At 33.2% G+C, this 19476-nt stretch overlaps 2 protein-coding genes across 2 annotated transcripts; one reads left to right on the forward strand and one right to left on the reverse strand.

The window, feature by feature from the left end:
* Positions 1 to 6389: 6389 nt before the first annotated feature.
* LOTGIDRAFT_153999 (hypothetical protein) lies at positions 6390 to 12394 on the reverse strand (the record flags this gene model as incomplete). Its single annotated transcript, XM_009061734.1, has 14 exons — positions 6390 to 6482; positions 7030 to 7255; positions 7636 to 7849; positions 8178 to 8288; positions 8596 to 8727; positions 8922 to 9167; positions 9428 to 9463; positions 9682 to 10032; positions 10352 to 10465; positions 10613 to 10717; positions 10853 to 10966; positions 11212 to 11354; positions 11659 to 11877; positions 12327 to 12394. The coding sequence occupies 14 exons, from the start codon at positions 12392 to 12394 to the stop codon at positions 6390 to 6392; spliced, it is 2172 nt and encodes a 723-aa protein (XP_009059982.1).
* A 1632-nt stretch (positions 12395 to 14026) lies between these two features.
* Positions 14027 to 18783, forward strand: LOTGIDRAFT_228903 (hypothetical protein). Its single transcript, XM_009061735.1, has 4 exons — positions 14027 to 14423; positions 15430 to 15942; positions 16779 to 17219; positions 17557 to 18783. The coding sequence occupies exons 1-4, from the start codon at positions 14081 to 14083 to the stop codon at positions 17733 to 17735; spliced, it is 1476 nt and encodes a 491-aa protein (XP_009059983.1). The 5' UTR covers positions 14027 to 14080; the 3' UTR covers positions 17736 to 18783.
* The last annotated feature ends 693 nt before the right edge of the window (positions 18784 to 19476 follow it).

The raw sequence follows: 19476 nt of genomic DNA on the forward strand, positions 1-19476 counted from the left end.
CATTTGACCTTTTTCACAGAAGGTTAGCGCAACATTTATGCGACACAAACTGATAAGTAATATTATTTTGATAACATCTAAAGCTTTTCAAACAAATGTATTTCCGGAAACGTCCCCCTTTGTCTCCGATCTCTTTGCTTAATACATGTATGTTAATGTATAAATGTCGTTGAATATCCATGTATAGGTTTTACTAATTCATGGTAATTAAGCGTAAACGTATGATTCAATGGTAGTGGACCAGAGAATTTTTATAATAATCCTACAGGGAGGGGTGTATGTTATATAATAAACATACAGTTAATGTTATATCACACCCATCTTGTTATAGTTCTTACTATTTCTAACACGTGATATAAATTATACAAAAATTAAACCAAAGGCCACACATTTAAAACATGTGACGGTACAACTCCATGAAAGTTGAAACTGTTTATGAGGGTTAAATGATGCTAGTTTAAAAAAGAGTATATCTACAGAATAAGTTCTACATGGAATAATCAAATGGAATGAAGAAATAGAGTATGTAAATTATTATCAAAAGATCAATCTGTCATATAGTGGAACAAATCAATGATAGATCATAACTCCGAGAGAAGAATAGTAGAATTCTCCAATCCATGAGAAAATTTGAAAACAGATACTATTTTACATCCATAAATCAAAGTCTAAGACAGCGTCATGTAATTGAATATTCTGTTTTCTCTCTCACAAGGTCCTCTTGACAGGCGTATATAAAAATTATGAGTAATAGTTACTGAGCAATTCGGTCGACTTCCATAGCTCCGGTCAATGCACCAGTAAAAAAATATGCAAATCAAACAAAATTTTCAAAATTGTTATAAAGTGTCAAAAACATTACCTCTTTTATAGCTTATTTCATTTTACGACTTGTAATATCTGTCACGTATCATATAACACATTACGGACACCATTGTCAAACTACATTGACATGTCGTAATATTTCCAGTTATAGTCCTAATTCAAAATTTCAATACATACACATGACAGTAGGTCCATCCATTCAAATGTGAACGCCATTTCACAACATTTTCTTTCAATTATCTACATCCGACTTCCAACTCTTTCGAACTAATGTTGACTGCCCCCGGTTAAAGGTCAAAGTTCATGAACTTAATGTGATGTCCCTATCCCACTGTTATCTATTTAATAGTCTTGATCCTCAGGCATCTTTACTCGTGTGGAGACTACCATTGCAATGACGCTGGTTAATCATGAATTTAGATAAAGGTAAATAAATATACATTACAGCAGACTATCCGACACTTGCAACAAACTTGTCAACACTATATTGAAATTTTATCAATGAAGAAATCGAGTACAATCAATATTTGATGAAAGGGAACTGCAGTTATTATTATAAATCCTTGAACACAATCTGTATCATCTTCAGAATGCTGCAATTTATCATTTCAAATTTGGTTGGATTGTACATTAGCGAATAGCCCCATAGCGACATTTAATTTCTTGTATCACGGAATACAATGATTTGACTGACTTGAACGCCAGTCAATACAGCCAACCAGAGTCCTCGACAGACAGGCTGTAAAACTTATGGTTTATGTTTACAGCCTTTATGACAAATTCTCTGATTGGCTGCATTCGCTTATGTACAATCAAACCAAATCGCTGCATCTACAAATCTCCGCGATACAAGAAAAATGACAATCAATCGAGGTTTAAGACAGATTTCGTATAACCTGACATTATGAAGATAATCTGTATTTCCATAAATTCCTTAATCATAAATTGCAGTATTCTGCTGCAGCCATATTCGTATGATTATTCAGTAACATGGAAATTATTTTACAGCTGTAGCAAATCGACAAAATCAAGCTTTCTGTGCATCAATAGCAATTCACTTGTGACCACATCCCAATAAATCATAGCTATATAACAATGAGATGGCCACTTATGATAATAACTGTCAAGTTTGTCATGTGGTCAATTTAAAACTTCCTTTATGATCGGTCAATACCGACTCAATCTCTTTATTAAATGTAATTAATAATTTCGTTTGCTGATGTCTAATTGAGACTATTCTGATAGTCAATGGTGGTTACTTTCAATGATGCCCATGAGGGTACATAAATGAGTTATCCATCAGAATATATTAGTTTTCGGCTACATTTTTCCTCGATATATTTTAGTCAAGCTGAAATTTTCTGCATTTGAGGCTTTTTCAATCATAGCATCAAGTCTTTAGAATCATAGTGTTGAATTTTCTAAACGGAATAAGTGTTGGCATAGACCCATTTTTAAAATATCTTTTTATCGTTTTATCGTGTACGACATGCCTTTCTTGCGAATCTCGTTGTGAAAGAGATTGAAAGCCAACATTGGGCCGACTTTCGGAAGCACTTCGCTAAGGATAGTCATGCAGCGGTATTTAATTCTACGTGTTTTCAGCAAATGCTGTCAATTTCAAAATAAATGTGATATGGTTTACAAACTCAAATTTTTCGTTCCTAAATTATTACCGAACAATTGAAATAACTGTTTCAAAACTATAAAACAGACTGAATTCAATAAAGACTAAAGAGCATCACTTGTCACTGTGATTCTATTGTTCTCGGAAATAATCCCTCTTCTTGACTGACCCTCAAAATCCCTTCTATTGTCTTTTTTCTTCTGACTCACCCGGCACGCGTTAAACAACATGTGTACTGACAATAACCTGACTGCTTTACTGTATGATTTTGTTATTTTAGATCCAGTAATCTCTGAATTGTGTTAAATAAATGAAGCATTTGTTGATGGTCTGTAATCAATCGTGCTTTATTAACGTTATCATACATAACCAATGCATGAAGTAAATTTTTAACACATTATGGAACAATTTTGTAATCGTTAATCAATTCTGCATTCTGACTTGGATTACGTTTGTTGGTTAATTTTCAATAAACGAAAATAAATGTCGTATTGGTTTAATTCATGTGAAAATTTATTTGCAAGTAATGTATTTTCATCAGTACACCGAATTTACTCGTTGATGTACGATGTTTAAGCATCCCATTATAAAACCTTCGTTACGATATATCTAAACTTGCACTTTCAAACTGAAAAGATTATGATTTTATTACTAATACATTTTTCTAGATAAATATTAACCAAAGAAGACATAAACTTAAGTTCAAGAATCTATCATAACATATTCCATATATTTAACTAGTCAAGAAGCAATTTTCGAAGTCTAAGAATTCATCCGAACTGATAATGCATATTAGTCACTCCAAATTCATACTTCTTTTGTCAAATACCTTCATATTGCTATCGTATTCTGAAAATGATGCCTTCGCGGACTAACCGAGATGTATACAAGTAGATTTAGCAGGCTATCACGATGTCCACTTTTCTTAAGAGCATACATTAATCACATTTGGCATTACGAAAATCGATCAGCGACATTAATTTCAGCTGTCTCAGACAAAGACGATTAACCAAGACCATCTAGACAGCGTGAAAGACTTAAAGCTTTATTGGAAATGAAATAGAAATAACGTCTGCATTCATCTATAATTACCGATCGTTGATTAGAAGCATTATTGAATAATATCGAACACAGCAATCATCATCTTTAGTTACCTGCTTATTTCACAATGTGTTCAATGAAGATGATTTAAGTATATTTGTGTCGCCCGAGTTAACTCATACAGAAATATACGAGTAAAAATTCTCAAGCTGAGTAAAAAACAACACTGAAAATATTTTCTGGTCTAAAAATTTACTTTATTTATTTTCAATTACTGGAACCACAGACGTCTCGAGGGTTAGAGCAAATATTATACAATATCATGTAACACACATTTAAAAGCCCTATAATTTATAAAGTATACTTTTCATTAAAAAGTGTATATCATATCTGAAAATCGCCCCTGCAGTAGGTTTGAATTGACGATAATATTGTGATGTGTATTATATGTAAATCTACACCAATGACCTTTCCATTTTAAAAATTCTGCTAGGATTAATTATGAACTATTAAGAAGGTTCCTATGATGTCTGATATTTAACACATGTTCAATGACTCACCAAAACATTCATTTCTGGGTAAAATATAATTGAAGAAAACCTGGACTATATTCCAACCATCTTGTGAAGGAATGTCAAGAGCAATTATATTTTGCTGAAACAGAAGTTATCCTTTTGACAACAAGATTTGTTTCAAAACGACCTACATATTTAAGATGTACATATATTGCTCGAAAAAAGAATAGCAAATGCCAGAAATATTTTTTTCAGGATAAAATTCATTTCCCTTGCACTTGGTATTTACCATAACTACCCTTCCCAAAATATCGTCCCTTTTATTTTTTGAATAACCCACTAGGCTACTTACCTACTTACCCAAAAATATGAATTTAAGACTAAATGATTTGTCTTTAAACAAGACGAATTATCTCTTTTGTTTTATCACAGGACTAGAGGGTAAAGTGAGGTAATAGCAGCCTATGCCTTTTCTCATCTTCTGTTCAGACATTATATGTTCATGCTTTATGAGTAACTTTAAGAGTTATAATTGTTGTATATAGAGACGTTAAATGCTTGAGTAAGCTTTTCTTAATTAAACAAAACTGCTTCAGAATGCAGCTCCCACGTTCCAGTGTCTGATTTCGATGTAATAGACTATTTTGATCTAAAAAACAATTGTGTCAACTACAAAAAATATTTGTTAATAAAAGTTAGTTGAAATTGGATAGGTGGATTAAGTTAATCTGTTTATATATCTCTTCATAGATTCTTAAGTATAGAAGCTGAACCACTCAATATCATGTTTTATATCATGTTACCTTTCCTGTAGTCTCATGGATACACAAATATACACATGTCTACAGTCTCTATCACAGACAATAAACTATCATTCCTTAAGGGATATCATTCTGTTTTCTTGACCTTCTACACAAAATGTGGCTTCAGTCTCTACAATGCTGAAACGATGAAACATGAACAGCACTCGTACAGCCTTTATTATGCGTTCCGTTTTATATTCACGAAGAAAAAAATCATTCAAGGATAACATATTCTCAAACATCCTGTCAGCTAGTCAGATTTTGTCAGACTTTTTGTCAACAAAGTCTCCTGTATTATCTGTGAACCTTTGCTGAATCAATGGAACATCCAAATAGCAGTGGTAATGACTGTGATCTTAATATGTTTTATCCAAAAACTTCATTTCTATCATGTAGAATTGCTTTTAATGGTCTCTATCACGTTCACCAGGAAATTTTGACACATTTTGTCATGGACAATAACTCATCCGAGATCTAACATAGTTCACAAAAATACTTTTGAAATGCTGACAAGGTATGGGAAGTAGAATTATCCGCCTGATAATACCTCTAAGATTCCAATAACCATATATTATTGAGATCTTATCTTGATAGGAAGAATTATCTTCCATGAATAATTTATATATTATTTAATTCCCATGGAAACATTAATCTTTCTTTCATAGCAAGTGTATATCAACTGTCAGAGAGACTAGTCTTATAAACTTTACTAGAAAAACAGGTTTTATAGGATGGAATTAAATCCATGTCACTTATAGAATCTGAATTACGGAATCTTAGCATCAAGAAAACAAATTAGATTAGGTTGATGTAATGGTAGGCGGGAGAGCAAACTAACTTACTTAGAACCTAAGGCTTACTACGTGATAGTGAAATTCTTAACAATAAAAAAGAGAGCAACTTTAAAAGCAATTAGCCAATGCTGATTTGGAAGTGGATTAGATTCTGAATATAGCCAATGATTCACTACGATACTGACCAATGCATAATTTCTCTATTAACTGACATACTATCTAAATTTTAAACACAAAATAATGTTTCTATTTTAAAATAATGATCCACCGTGACCGAAATGAGATTGTTATAACAGTGAATAGATTTATTTTGCAATTTTTGCATTTAATTAGTTAATAACGAATAACTAAATTCTACGATGTTCTACATTACACTGTGAGAAATGACTTTCGACTTCATATGGGGCAAAGTCGATATCCTTGTCTTATACGATTGTTTCTTCGAGAAATAGTTTCGATTTATTTATAGTCATTGACATGCGAAGAAACAGTTAAGTATCGTATTTACGAGGATTCGGTATAACTTTAGATTTTCAATATTCAAACCTTTGAAGAATTATGGTAACCTCGAAATAGTATAGCATCATTAAATACGGATGATGTTTCGAGTTTTCCAAATATTCATTATGATTTATCTTCTTGTTAATAATTCAATGGTAAATGCGAAATCAAGATGTAAAGGGAGACAATGATCATTTGGAAAATAATCAGACTAAGTAATATGTATTCTGTCAGTAAAGCTCTTCGTAAGTTGAGATATTAAGCCATAGTTTGTCGAATAGGCCTACTCTTTTCTTTCTACGAGATGATTTTTTAAAACTAAAACAGCAAGAGAAGATAAACAATTACCATTATCTTTATCTATGCAATAAAATAGCTGCAAAATATCAAACAATTTCAAAAGCAAATACATAATCTACAAGGACGATATAAGTTCGTGGTTGTTAATCTTGGTAAAACAAACATTTGCAACACACTCACTCTAGCATCTTAAATAATATGTTCGTAATTATTTACAGAAACAAGGACTGCCGTCTTTAAATAAGAGTTGTCTCCCCTACACAGGCCTGATGTAAACTTCATACACGTAAATCTACATGTAGAATGTGAGGTTGCGCCATAGTACCACTAATATCATTTACTAAAGTCTTCTGTAAATAGATCGATACACTGACTACAAGCCTGTATCTGTATCTATTTTCTTTTATTTTTCATCTTTTAACAATAAACTTAAAGGGTTTGTAAAGAATTTTAGTAGAATTGCAGGAACCACAGACGTCTGATTAAATTTGAATGGTGCAAATTGATGCTATCAGTGTCACCGATACACATACAAATTTTAGAAAACCTTCTTACAATCCCTTTAAACACAACTTGTCTACAATCGCAAGTACTTTCTCTACAGTCTATTCAGTAAAATTGACCTTATCAAGCATATTCTGATAAAGAGGATTGGTAGTATGAGACGTGATAGAAATTTTTGGACGGGTTGAGGAGTCCACGGGGCTACAGAGATTTGTACGACTAGTGGAAGCTTCATCAATAAAATCAATCTGACTAGAAGTAGGTGAGGCGGTCAAATCTGTCTCTACCATTAGAGTCTTCTTTAGTGGCGTTATTTCATAAGCTGGTGGTGGTTCTCGGGCGTCACTGAAAAGAAAAGAAAGAATCTCATTCTGTGAGTTAAAATCTGCATTGTATGGTGGCTCACATACGACATATTTCACTTTTTAGTTTGAATTAAAAACTTTTTATTTTCACCTTGAATTAATAACTTTAATGTTCACCTGGGTTATAACTATTTTCACCAAGGTGGAAATTAAGTGATAATTCCTGTAATTATGAATTTAAAATGTTCACCTTATTGAACAAATTTCACACATCAAGGGACATTACTCGAATTAAAATACTTATTTCCAAAGTAAGCTGCTGATGCAAATAAATCTTCCACATTACTTTATTGTTCACTTATTGAAGACCATATCATCCAAATCGTAAATTGTATATTGAACAAACAAATATATTCGTACCTGACAGAATAGATGTTTTGGGAAGCTCGTGGACCTGTTGGTATAGTTGACAGTCGATTTGGTATCACTTCTCCACCACTGCGCTTCGACTTGTACCAGACCATGGTTATTGATACAATAGCCAATATTACAACACCAAAAGCACTGATGCCAATAATAAACATGTTGATATTATGGGGAGAGAACAAAAGCCGGGATGGTCGGTTGCGTTTTCCTGAAAAGCAATACTCAGTACTTGATGACAGTATTCGTTATTAGGTAACCCTTTTGATCACATAATCTTCCAGTATAAGATAACTACATTTCGATATTCTGGAAATGCCTTCTCGAGAAGGCAGTAAAGCTCCATCATGCTATACTCTGTATCAATTTACAAGATTATGTCCATAAAATATACTTTTACGAGCTTTAAATTTACTTCGACAAAATGCCTTAATAATGGAGCATTAAGTACAACCTATAACTGCTCTACAAATGAGTCGTGAATCGTGTCCTTTCGCTCAGGTCATCGATATTCAGGTTTTGAACAAAGCTATACTTACCTAGTATTTTTGGAGGGAACACTTTGACGAAGAATATACAGTTGGCCACGTTCCCCTCATAATCTTCTGTTTTATAAACTATTGCATGGTCCCCATACTTAAATTTCTCTCCTGGTAAAGATAATAAAATTAACAAAATAAAGATTTCAACAATGCATATTAACAGTAAGGGATGTCGAGTGGACAAAGGACAGTCACAGAATGGTATCAGGTGTTCTAGCAAGTTTACATATTACATAGTTTACAGTAAATGAAAGGTTGCTTTATTTTTTTTTTAAAAAAGAGATGTGTCAAAATGATCAATTTGAAGAATAAGCCACATGATCATTGTTTGAAGTACCACATTATTGTAGGGTACATCTGCCCAGGCCGATATACTTTGCAAAAGAAAATCATTTCAAAAATAATTGTGTCTCACCTGGCTTACTTCTGGATACAGGTTTCACCGCAAGACCAACATTATCACGAGCTATAGGAGTGTTCCATTCTACAATTTGTTTTGTTGTTTTAATGGTTGACGGGCAGTAATCAAATGCAGGTGGTTGTCGATCTGCAATACGAGATTTAAAATTTCGAAAGGAGAATTTTTATACCAAAAACAAAAGTTTTCAAAAATCAGACATATGAAAATGAAAATATTCCTTTCTTCCACAAAGGACGATAGAGTCAATTCTCAATAGGAATGTGACAAATAATTTGCGGATAAATTGCTGCATATAATATTCAATAATGATGCATTTTTACCTTTGACTCGAATCTGAAAAATGCACACTGCAAATTGACCAAATCTGTCTGTTGATGACGTTGCAGTGACCGTGTGGAAATTAGTAGGACCTTTACCAGCTTCAAAAATTGTTCTTGTATAGAAAACATCAAGTCTGTTTGTCATATAATCTAATGCTTCAAGTTTAATGGGTAAGTGAACAGACGATTCATCAAGTTCTAGTACCAGCACTAGGGTAGTGGCTGGGCAGTTCACAAATCTTGGTTCTGAAACAAACAATGTGTAAACGAATTGATACCGAGGGATTGAATGATGAATATGGAAATATATAATTGTAATGACAATCTAGTTTGAAAATGCAATTATCATACATGTATATTTTTCCTGCCAAAATCTGCAACTGATGTACTTATGTAATTTCATTGATCTATCTAGCTTAGTATTGTGTTTTTTTTAACACTACTTGACACCGGATTCCACAACGACTTGTTTAATTTAAAATTTACACAATTTACTGTGTACTAACCTTCATAACTAATCGGCTTTACAGGGAATATATCGTCTGCAATAAGACAAAAGTATATCAGAAAAGTATATCAATCAATGCCTCTTAGCCATCGGTTGAAGCTCATTGTCCATCCCCAGATACTGTGGACCACGCATATATATGTTGCGACCGTTTAATGCGACTATGAGACTGAAGCAATGTGTACTCAGCGGTAAGATTTATCAGCTCTTAAGATCTTGAAAGACGAATGAAAATACTAGTTTTAAACTCACCAACGCAAACATCGCAACACTCTCCAGTTTCTATCATGTTACAATTTAGAGTAGGACATGGTAGAGATTCACAGCGAGCACCACCATAAGATCGTCTACTATCTGGTATATAACAAGTACATACAGTACAAGCATTAGGTTTGAAGTGTTCTCCAATAGTATACTCTGTTTTGTTCCATACACAGAACTGATCTGCGGGCATCATACATGACGATCCACATCCGGTACTGCAACATTTATGTTGTCCTTGACAACCATCATCATCGTAACATGTATTGGTGCAAACACCAACATTCACCAACATTTGATTGTGTACTCGTGGACAAACTCCTGGTTTTGGTTCATAGTCACCTAGTAGTGGAAATGAGAACAATTGTTAAAAAAATAGTTCTGGGCTTTTATGACATAGAACTCGGGATTGGATTTTTCTGAGACGATTGAATTTAAACGCGTAGTATTGGCGTTATTAAAAACTTATAAAAACACTAAATTCCAGAGAAGGGATTGGTCACTCAATGTTTCAAATATTTATATGAAAGAGGGACAATTTTATGCATAGACGTGTGTATACTCGTAGCTTTTATGGACAATTTTGAGAAATGGCTAGAATAAGCTACTAAACCTTCTATTGTCAAAGATATAATGCGTATCATATAAGTGCCCTGCTTACTTTTTTCGCAATACTTCCCACTGTATTTCGGTGGACAAACACAAAATGGTTTTGCGAATATACCTTCATCAATAACACACCGACCATCATTTTGACAACCACCAGAACAAAAATCTGAAATATTAAACATCCTCGTTAATTCATTCTGGCTTTAGTGGATTTTATTATAATTTTTCATTTCACATAATTGGGAACAACTAATTTGTGTTTTTCTTTGGTGGCCTAGTGAATAAGAACAAAAAGTATAACCTGAAGACTTACGTTTCTCGCATAATTTACCCTTAAATCCTTTCTGACAAACACATCTAGCAGCACCATCAACATAATCACATAACCCCTCATTTAGACAATTCAGGTCACAAAGATCTGCAATGAGTGAATGCACCAAGTGTTACAAGGATTATCGTGATTGAATTTTTTATTCAGGCATCAATTGGTTCTAGATTGATGAAGCTACATATTACAAATAAAACGTACTAAAGTAATTTATAAGGTACTAACTTGTTTCACAATTTTTACCAGTAAAAGAAGCAGGACATACACAAACAGGACCGTCAACCGTTAAGATTTCTTCTCCGCCATTTTTACAGTGCAATTCGGTTGGAAAACTGTCGTCTGAAAAATAAACGCCACAGTACTTTCTAGCATCAAACATCATGAAGCACAATCAGCAATTATAAAGGTTATTCAGTTCTAGTGGAGTAACTATGAATCATTGGCCGAAATGTCTGAGTAGGGGCCACATAATTGTTGAATAGGGGGGGAATTTAATGTAGGCAGCAATGGGGGGAAAAGCTGAGCCAGTCTCTGTTTTGGCCACTGTTCAGACGCCCTGTTTTGCAGTTTTGTATAGTACTTACAAATTGAGCAAGTATTGTTGATCGGTTCCATAACCCATCCTGAACAACATACTTCATAACATTTAAAATATCTACAAGTATAGGTTTCTTCTTTCTCACATTGTTCACTATAGCGTCCGAGATGATAATCGCTCTTCATATTTCTAAAATACAACGAAGGGTCTAGTTACATTTGCGGTTTTACAATCATCTATATTATATTGAAATGTGGTGCAGATGATCTCTGATCTTAACCTTACCCAAAATCCGATAATATTTCAAACTTTCTATGAAGTGCACACTAATGCGAGGCGATATTAAAGTGCACTAACATTTCGATTTCATAATATAATACTTAAAGGTCGACACAGACATGAAATTTAAACAGCTGAGACAACAGCATTTATTACCCCTACCTTACTTTGTTACTTATGTAATGTTTTTAATTATTAACCAACATACATGTACCTATGTGAGTTACCGTCAAACAACCAAATTTTTCTGCGCTTCCCCTGAGTAAAACGACGTCGCTTCTTTTTGTAAAGCGAACCATTGTAGTTATGATTGAATCCCAGATCACGGCGTTCACGAAAGTCTAAACATGGAACTTTGATCTTGCGTGTACAGTTACGGTCATCGGCGGAACAAGAATTACACAAGTTTAGTTTCTTCTGATGGTGGATCTCCCTGAAATTAACACATAGTAAATTATTTGCCTGAAATGCTGTGTAAATAATGAGCTACTTCTGTTAAAATTCAAGAGAGGACGAGTCTTCAGTGTTAAATTTAAGAGGAAACGAGCCTTTGGTCTAAATTTTAAGAGGGAAAGACCCTTCCTCATTATTTTCAAAAGGGAATGTTTGGTATCAATTTTAAGATAGATAGAGCCGTCGGGAAAGATCCTTAGGTATAAAATTTAGGATAGGAAGAACCTTCGAAGATGATATTAAGGGAAAGAGCCATCGGTACCTAAGATTAACCACGATCTACTATAAAAGTAACTAATTTTATAGCTTTAAATTTTGATAATGATTTTAGCCATGATTTTATTTGGATTGCTGCACTGCAATAAATTTAAAATAATGCAAAAAAAAATCATATTGAAACTGAATATAAAGGAAACAAAATCACCTTACCCTTTAGCGACGTATACCAAAGCTAGGAATATTCCAATATTAAAGCCTATCATAATTATACAGGGCATAATGAAAGTTCTATCACAAATAAAGTCATCTTCTGAATAACACAGATTCTATTACTGTTTATTCTGACTCTATCACGTGACTATTCTATTTAATATTTACAGGTAAAGAAAGAGTCAATTCCTGATATTTGTTATTTGTCAATAAAATCATTGTTTATTTATTATTTAAAATTCTTATAAATAGACGAAGACACTTGCTCCTTTCATTCAGAATATCAACTGCTGGTATGCATCATGAGATCTACTAGTAAACTCAGGGACAATTTCTGAATCCCCAACAAAATGATCATTAGATTATAGAATATAAAGAAACTTAATAACCCACCGAGCATTACGTCAACTGCTGGTTTGATTCACGAGAGCTATATCAGTTAACTCAGTAGCAATTTCTGAATCCCCAACAAAGTTACCTGCAGTAGATTATAATATTTAGGAACTTGACTTTTCACGCGAATGATTTCACAATTTTACACTCAGCTTGTCACAATTATTGATCATCCACGGCCAGAAATTTACAACGGCCTTAAAATACCAACGTGAGCATTATATCTAGAAAGATACGTAAAGTTTAGATTTATTCAGGCTTAACATAACTACTCACTACATACACATTCTCGGTCAGTGCTTCCGAGAGTCGGCCGAGTGTCGATTTTCAACCCCTTTCACTAAGTCTGATCCAAGTAATTTATGAATTTATGGTTCCACAAACTTGTAAGATATTGTATCGGTGATTGTACTGTTATAAGTCAATGTTTTCAGATAACAAACGACAGGACATGGTCAATATTTTATCTGGATAAACTTCATTGTCATTGTACATTAAAATTAGTTGTAGGTAACTTTCCTGTGCGGAATGGTGTACGTTATTGCAGTCCTGTCGTAAAGCAAGGTGCAGTGAATGAAAATCAGGTTTTACAGTTCTAAAACACGAATAGCATAGTGTTCACTTTGGTTAGTGTTTACAAAACTGTTTGCATAAATGACATTAAGGTTGAATCTACTCGTAAGACTATAGTTAAGCGAGGTATTGCCTATATGCAGCTTCTGAGATGAAAGAAGCTAAGACATGATCTCAGGAGGCACGAACAAATACAAAACATTCTTGGTCTTCATATATATGTTTTTCTATGTTTTTTTTTATCCTATATTATTTTATATTATTCTATATTATTATTAGTTTATATTATTTTTATATTTTTTTATATTTTTCATTGTTATATATTATATTATATTATATTATTTTATTTTTTCTATGTTTTTTTATAATATCATATATTATTTTTATATTATTTTTATATTATTTATATAATATTTTTATATTATTTATTATTATCATATTATATTATTTTATGTTTTCTATGTTTTTTATAATATCATATATTATTTTATATTATTCTATATTATTTTATATTATTCTATATTATTATTTATAAGTTTATATTATTTTTATATTATTTATTATTATATATTACATTATATTATTTTATATTTTTTAAATCATCACATATCATTATATATTATTATATATTATATATTATTTTATATTTTTATATTTTATTCTATATATTATTTTATATTCGTTTCACATTCATTTCTTAGTAAAATTCTTAACGGTATCCTTGTTTACAATATGGCTGTCGGGGTTAAAAAGAAGGCTGTCGTGACGATCTAGATAAACTAGCTATCATGTTAGACCAAGTATTTACTTCATATACATCGTTAATCTTAGTTGGCATAACTTTGATATTATGGCTGGTATGGACCTATCGGAAACCAGAGGGACTGCCACCCGGTCCAACACCCCTTCCGATTATTGGAAACGTATTCTCAATGTTGAAAAGGGATACGCGTGAAGCGTTCAGTGATCTGCAAAAGCAGTACGGAGATATTTTCACGCTAATAATTGGAAATGGTACTTTAATAGTAGTGAATGGTTTAGACGCAATAAAAGACATGTTGGTAAAAAATGGCGATACGTTTTCTGACAGACCTACCAATTTAGTCTATTCTGATTTAACAATGGGATTAGGTATGTAGGGCCTATATGATTACTATATGTTACATTATATACGTGTATCTTTTTACTTAATGCAATCAAGCATTAAACTATAAATTTGTTGTCTTCCTTTTGGAGATATTTTTATCACCTATGAAAGAGTAAATTTCATTGTTCAATAATAGGCAGTGGTAAAACAGGCCAGTTTGCTTACTCTAATTCCGTCGTGACTAAATAATGTATCTGTAATAATACCTGCTTAAAAATAGTCTGTTTCACGTGATTATTAATCTAATACTTATATCAATACGTTTGTAAATGCATTCTGCTATGAACTTTTAACTCAAGATTTTTCACGCAATTATGTTTAATATTATACTACTGGACCCTTTATTATAACGATGACCTCTCACCCTAAGACAAAAAATATTTTACATTCGAAGCTTTTGGTTATTTGTCACCTACTAACATGATTTCTTGTTGGCGAAAGCTGTACCTTGAACAATCTATTTTATAATAAGTCAAAGATTTGTCGTCATTTATATCTGGTTAATAATAATCTAAATTCATCAATATATATCATATTTCAAGAACATGTTCAAATGATGTAAAGAAGTGTAACTGTCATGCAAAGTACACCAAAGACAAAACATTAACCTTCATATAATTAGTATCTTGTAGCTTTAAATTTGCTGTATATTCTTTGGTTGTCTCCCTTTTACCGATTTTCTAAATCTTCAATTATTAATTTCATAAACCCATTTCACAGTCATTCAAGCAATGCAATATTATATGGAAACAATCTTCATTTATTAGTTTATTATCGCTTTCTTTGCCGATGAAACCGATCGAAAAGACGCTGCCCCAGCTTTGTTCCCCCAACCCGCTTTCAGATTTCTGTTCATTATAGGGAAAGAATTTCCTGTTGGCCTCCCTTAAACATTCTGTGAACCCAACTCTCCCCCCTCACCTTATGGTTCTGAGAAACGTCACAGTACCGCCCTCTTGTTTATATAGTAATCAAATGGTTCCACTTTAGGTATCATTAACACCAGTGGTAATAAATGGAAGGAACAGAGAAGATTTGCTTTATCTACATTACGAGATTTTGGTATGGGAAGAATTGGCATGGAAGAGAGAATATCTAAGGAGTGTCAAGTGTGTATGGATAAAATCAGTAAATATGAAGGGAAACCATTTGATCCAACTCGTTTGTTAATGTGTTGTGTTAGCAATGTTATATGCGCCACAATGTTTGGTAAACGTTACCAGCATGATGACGAAGACTTCGTATTTCATTTAGAAAGTGTCCACGACTCTGCTCAAAAGCTTGGAAATGCCTCCTTTTTCCACTTTTTCCCAATATTTGGGCATTTCCTTCTTAGAGATATAAAAAAGAGAGACAAAAGAGTTAGGTATGGTATATGTTTAAAAGAAGTTCAAGATCATCAGAATACAGATTCGAAACATGGTGATATCAGTGATTTTATCGATGCTTATTTAAAGGAAACGAAAGATAGGGAGGGTAGTGGAGAAAGTTCTTCATTCAATGGTAAGTGTTCCATTATTATTCAAATGGGAAATGTCTGCATGTATTGTTAACGCCTAGTCGGTTGTTAGTGGGTTGAAAGCACCAAGAAGCCCCATGTAAAGTATGGTATCACAATCATCCGTCCGTCCACAATGGCTTGTGAACACAATAGAAGCTACAGTTATTATCTGATTTTAATGACATTTGGTGTGATCATTTATATTGATGAGATCTTGGTGAAGTTCAAATTTTATGATATTTCAAAGTAAAACGCGTCAAAATTTGTTTGTGAACACAATGGAGACTGCAGTTTTCATTTTTAAATGAAATTTAGTGTGATCATTTATAATGATGAGATCTTGGTCAAGTTCAGATTTTTCGAAGAATCGTTTGTGAGTTATTGCCCTTGACTTAGTAAAAACGCATCAAAATATGTTTGTAAGCACTACAGAGACTAGTTTTCATCTGATTTTAATGAAGTCTATTACAATGAGATCTTGGTGTTTGAATTTTTGGAATTATTGACCTTTTTGTTGGCAGTTTATGTCCAAATTTTTTGAATTTTTTAAATTCAACAATATCTTGTACAAATTAGATTTTTGGTACGATTTGACACAGACTGGCGATCGCCTTTGATACACTGAAAATTTATCAGGGAAGTGGGCGTATCTTGCAAGGCAACCACTTGTCAGTAATATGATCAAAAAAAATAATATTTTAACATGTCATACAAGGATGTGATTAACTGAAATTGGTACGTTTCGACAAACAAGGCCATAATTTAGCATTTCGTGACAATTTTTTTCATGGTTGCAGTTGATAAGTTACAAGATATTTTTAATATGTTTCTATTTCAGAACAAAATCTATTACAAATCTTGGGAGAATTTTTCTTTGCGGGAACTGAGACCCTTACAACAACCTTCAGATGGGCGCTGATATATCTCTCTTTGTATCCAGAACATCAAAGGGCGGCTCAAGAAGAACTAGATAGAGTTGTCGGACGTAACCGGAAGCCATGTATGAACGATAAAAAATCGCTTCCGGTTGTTGAAGCAACAATATTAGAAATTCAAAGACTTGGTGATGTGGTTCCATTCTCAGTGCCACATGCTGTTGCCAAGGAAACGGTGTATAAGGGTTACCGAATTCCTGCCAAGGCTATTATTTTGCCAAATATATCATCAATATTGAATAGTAAAGAGTTATGGGGAGATCCCGAGGTGTTCAGACCTTCACGATTTCTTGACAAGGACAGCAAGAGTCTCACCAAAGAAGCAAATATACCATTTTCATTAGGTTCGATTATAATTCTTAATTGTCATTGGGATCCAATTGATCAGCGAATGTATTTGAAAAATGAAAAAAACTTGTACCAAAGCGTACTTCAGACTGTACCAAATGTACAATGCGTAAAGATGCCTGAAACAACCAGCATTTAAGTTTGCATCCAATTATGTTTACAAACACGTCGAGTGCCACAATATAATTGGTATCGGTCAATAGGTCGCAAGAAAAATTGGCCACCAGCCAACGTGGAACGGACAACTTTGCCAGATTATAAAGGGCGGCAATACGTAACCGTAGATCCTTTAGTCTCGTTGTTTGTTCATGTTATTGTGATTTTGTTTTTCAGGAAAACGGTTATGTCTTGGAGAATCACTTGCCAGAATGGAATTGTTTATATTTTTATCAACCTTTTTACAGAATTTCACGTTCAGTTTACCGGAATCACAACCAAAACCGTGTTTAAAAGGGGTGATTGGAATTACCAGAATGCCTCATGCCTATAATATCATTGCAACGAAACGATAACCTTTCAGCATAATATTACTGTTGCAACCATTGCGTGTCTTTATCAAATTTCCTTTGTAGGTGTGCATATGTCCTGTTTAGATTTAGAAGACCAAGAAGCGTAAAAGTTTAAATTGTTTCTCTGTTCTGATTATTGAAAACAAAGACCAACTCTTTGTGCTACTCCCGACGTTATTGTTCCTTTTCCTTAACAATATTAATTTGGACATGTGTTAAGATGTTATGTCCATTATTATGACTAAAAATGTTGTCTCGTTTTGTTTGTTGTTGAATGCCACGTTCTATACCATTAACGAATCATAAATCTAATTGATAAAAACATATTTACTAAGAAATTTTACATTTGACCGGATTCGGAATAGCAAGAATTCCCGACTAATGCTTTATTTGTGACTTCGTATCTGGAGTTCAGGGTCATACACTCGGGGTCATACAAATGTAACCAATGAAAAATAGGAGGCTTTGAAAGTGGTGATTCTTCTGTAAATAATTCCATCTTATTTCACACCTCAACGCTTACCTTATAAGGAGTGATAATTCAGTAATAAGAATAATAGCACCTGATATGAATGCTAATGACTATATAAGGAACTAATGAAGTGTCTATCAAATTTCTTAATCAAATACTTCAATGTACTTCATAAATGGCCCTTATTAACCGATTTTAGTCTTTATTGAAGTAAAAACTGTGACTGAGGTTAAATGTTACATATAATATTCATAGTAGTTCTTAGGTTATTTGATTTTGCCATCTGAAGCCTCAACTATTTGTTTAATCTCATTCGTTGTTCTTGAATTTCTACTATGTTGATATGCCATGTTTCTATCCAATATATTTGTCAGCTAACTCTTAGATTTCGGCGAAAAAGGGGGTTACAAATATTTCATTAAGAAATTGGAATATGTGGTCTGGATCGGCTGGGAAGCTTTCTTTTGTTCTGATTATTAGATAAAATAATAACTCGCCCAATGGGCTAGAGGTTAGTATGTTATATATTGATGGTCTTTTATTTGCTATGGACAAGATTAAAGTTCTGGTTTTTCGAATAATGCGACTATCATCCTTTGTTTGAACATCATAATGGGCATATAATGGGTATTATTACTGGTAGAACGGGACAACAAAAGGTGTTATGCCTGTTTGATGGTGGATATTCAGTTCTATTAGTCTTGCTATATTCAGTGTCTGTATCTTAGAGGCACAATACTGCTCATCAACAAAATCACAGGGACAGTTAACATTCGCAAAAGAATAAAGCATTCTATATTTGAACAAACGCAATTACCCCGAAAGGTAGCTGTTACTCTTACAATATTTCAATTGATAAACCAGACGAGCCCGTGGCGACATTGACTATACAATGGTTGTAGTGCTTTTAACGTTGTAATCCGCCCACAACGGGATTATATGCCATAGCGTATATCGACACTTTTCTCCTGAAGCCATTTAGTATCATCTTTTCTTATCTCCATAAATTGAACAGTCGTAGCCAGAAAGACAGCTATTTTAACCTAGAGAAGCAGTATGAAAATATGCCCACACTCTCATGCCTGTTATGATAATTATCTCTGTGTGTTTCTGATATTTGCAAGAAGCGTCATTGTCCAGAAAGAACTCTTCCATTGACATATTTTCTATTTATTGAATACTTTGCGTATGCAACATAACTATGAGTTTGCTAAATATCTGTCGAGTATTATTTGCAGACCAGTCTGTTTCAATGCATTATTACTTAAGAAT

Source organism: Lottia gigantea (assembly GCF_000327385.1).
Source record: "Lottia gigantea unplaced genomic scaffold LOTGIsca_5, whole genome shotgun sequence".
Lineage (NCBI taxonomy): Eukaryota > Metazoa > Mollusca > Gastropoda > Lottiidae > Lottia > Lottia gigantea.

Excerpts from the sequence above, each read along its gene's own strand:
- LOTGIDRAFT_228903 (XM_009061735.1), top strand. The coding sequence starts at position 14,081 with ATGTTAGACCAAGTATTTACTTCATATACATCGTTAATCTTAGTTGGC. Across the intron at positions 15,943-16,778 it reads AGAAAGTTCTTCATTCAATG|AACAAAATCTATTACAAATC; the intron begins GTAAGTGTTCCA and ends TTTCTATTTCAG. Across the intron at positions 17,220-17,556 it reads AAATATACCATTTTCATTAG|GAAAACGGTTATGTCTTGGA; the intron begins GTTCGATTATAA and ends TTTGTTTTTCAG.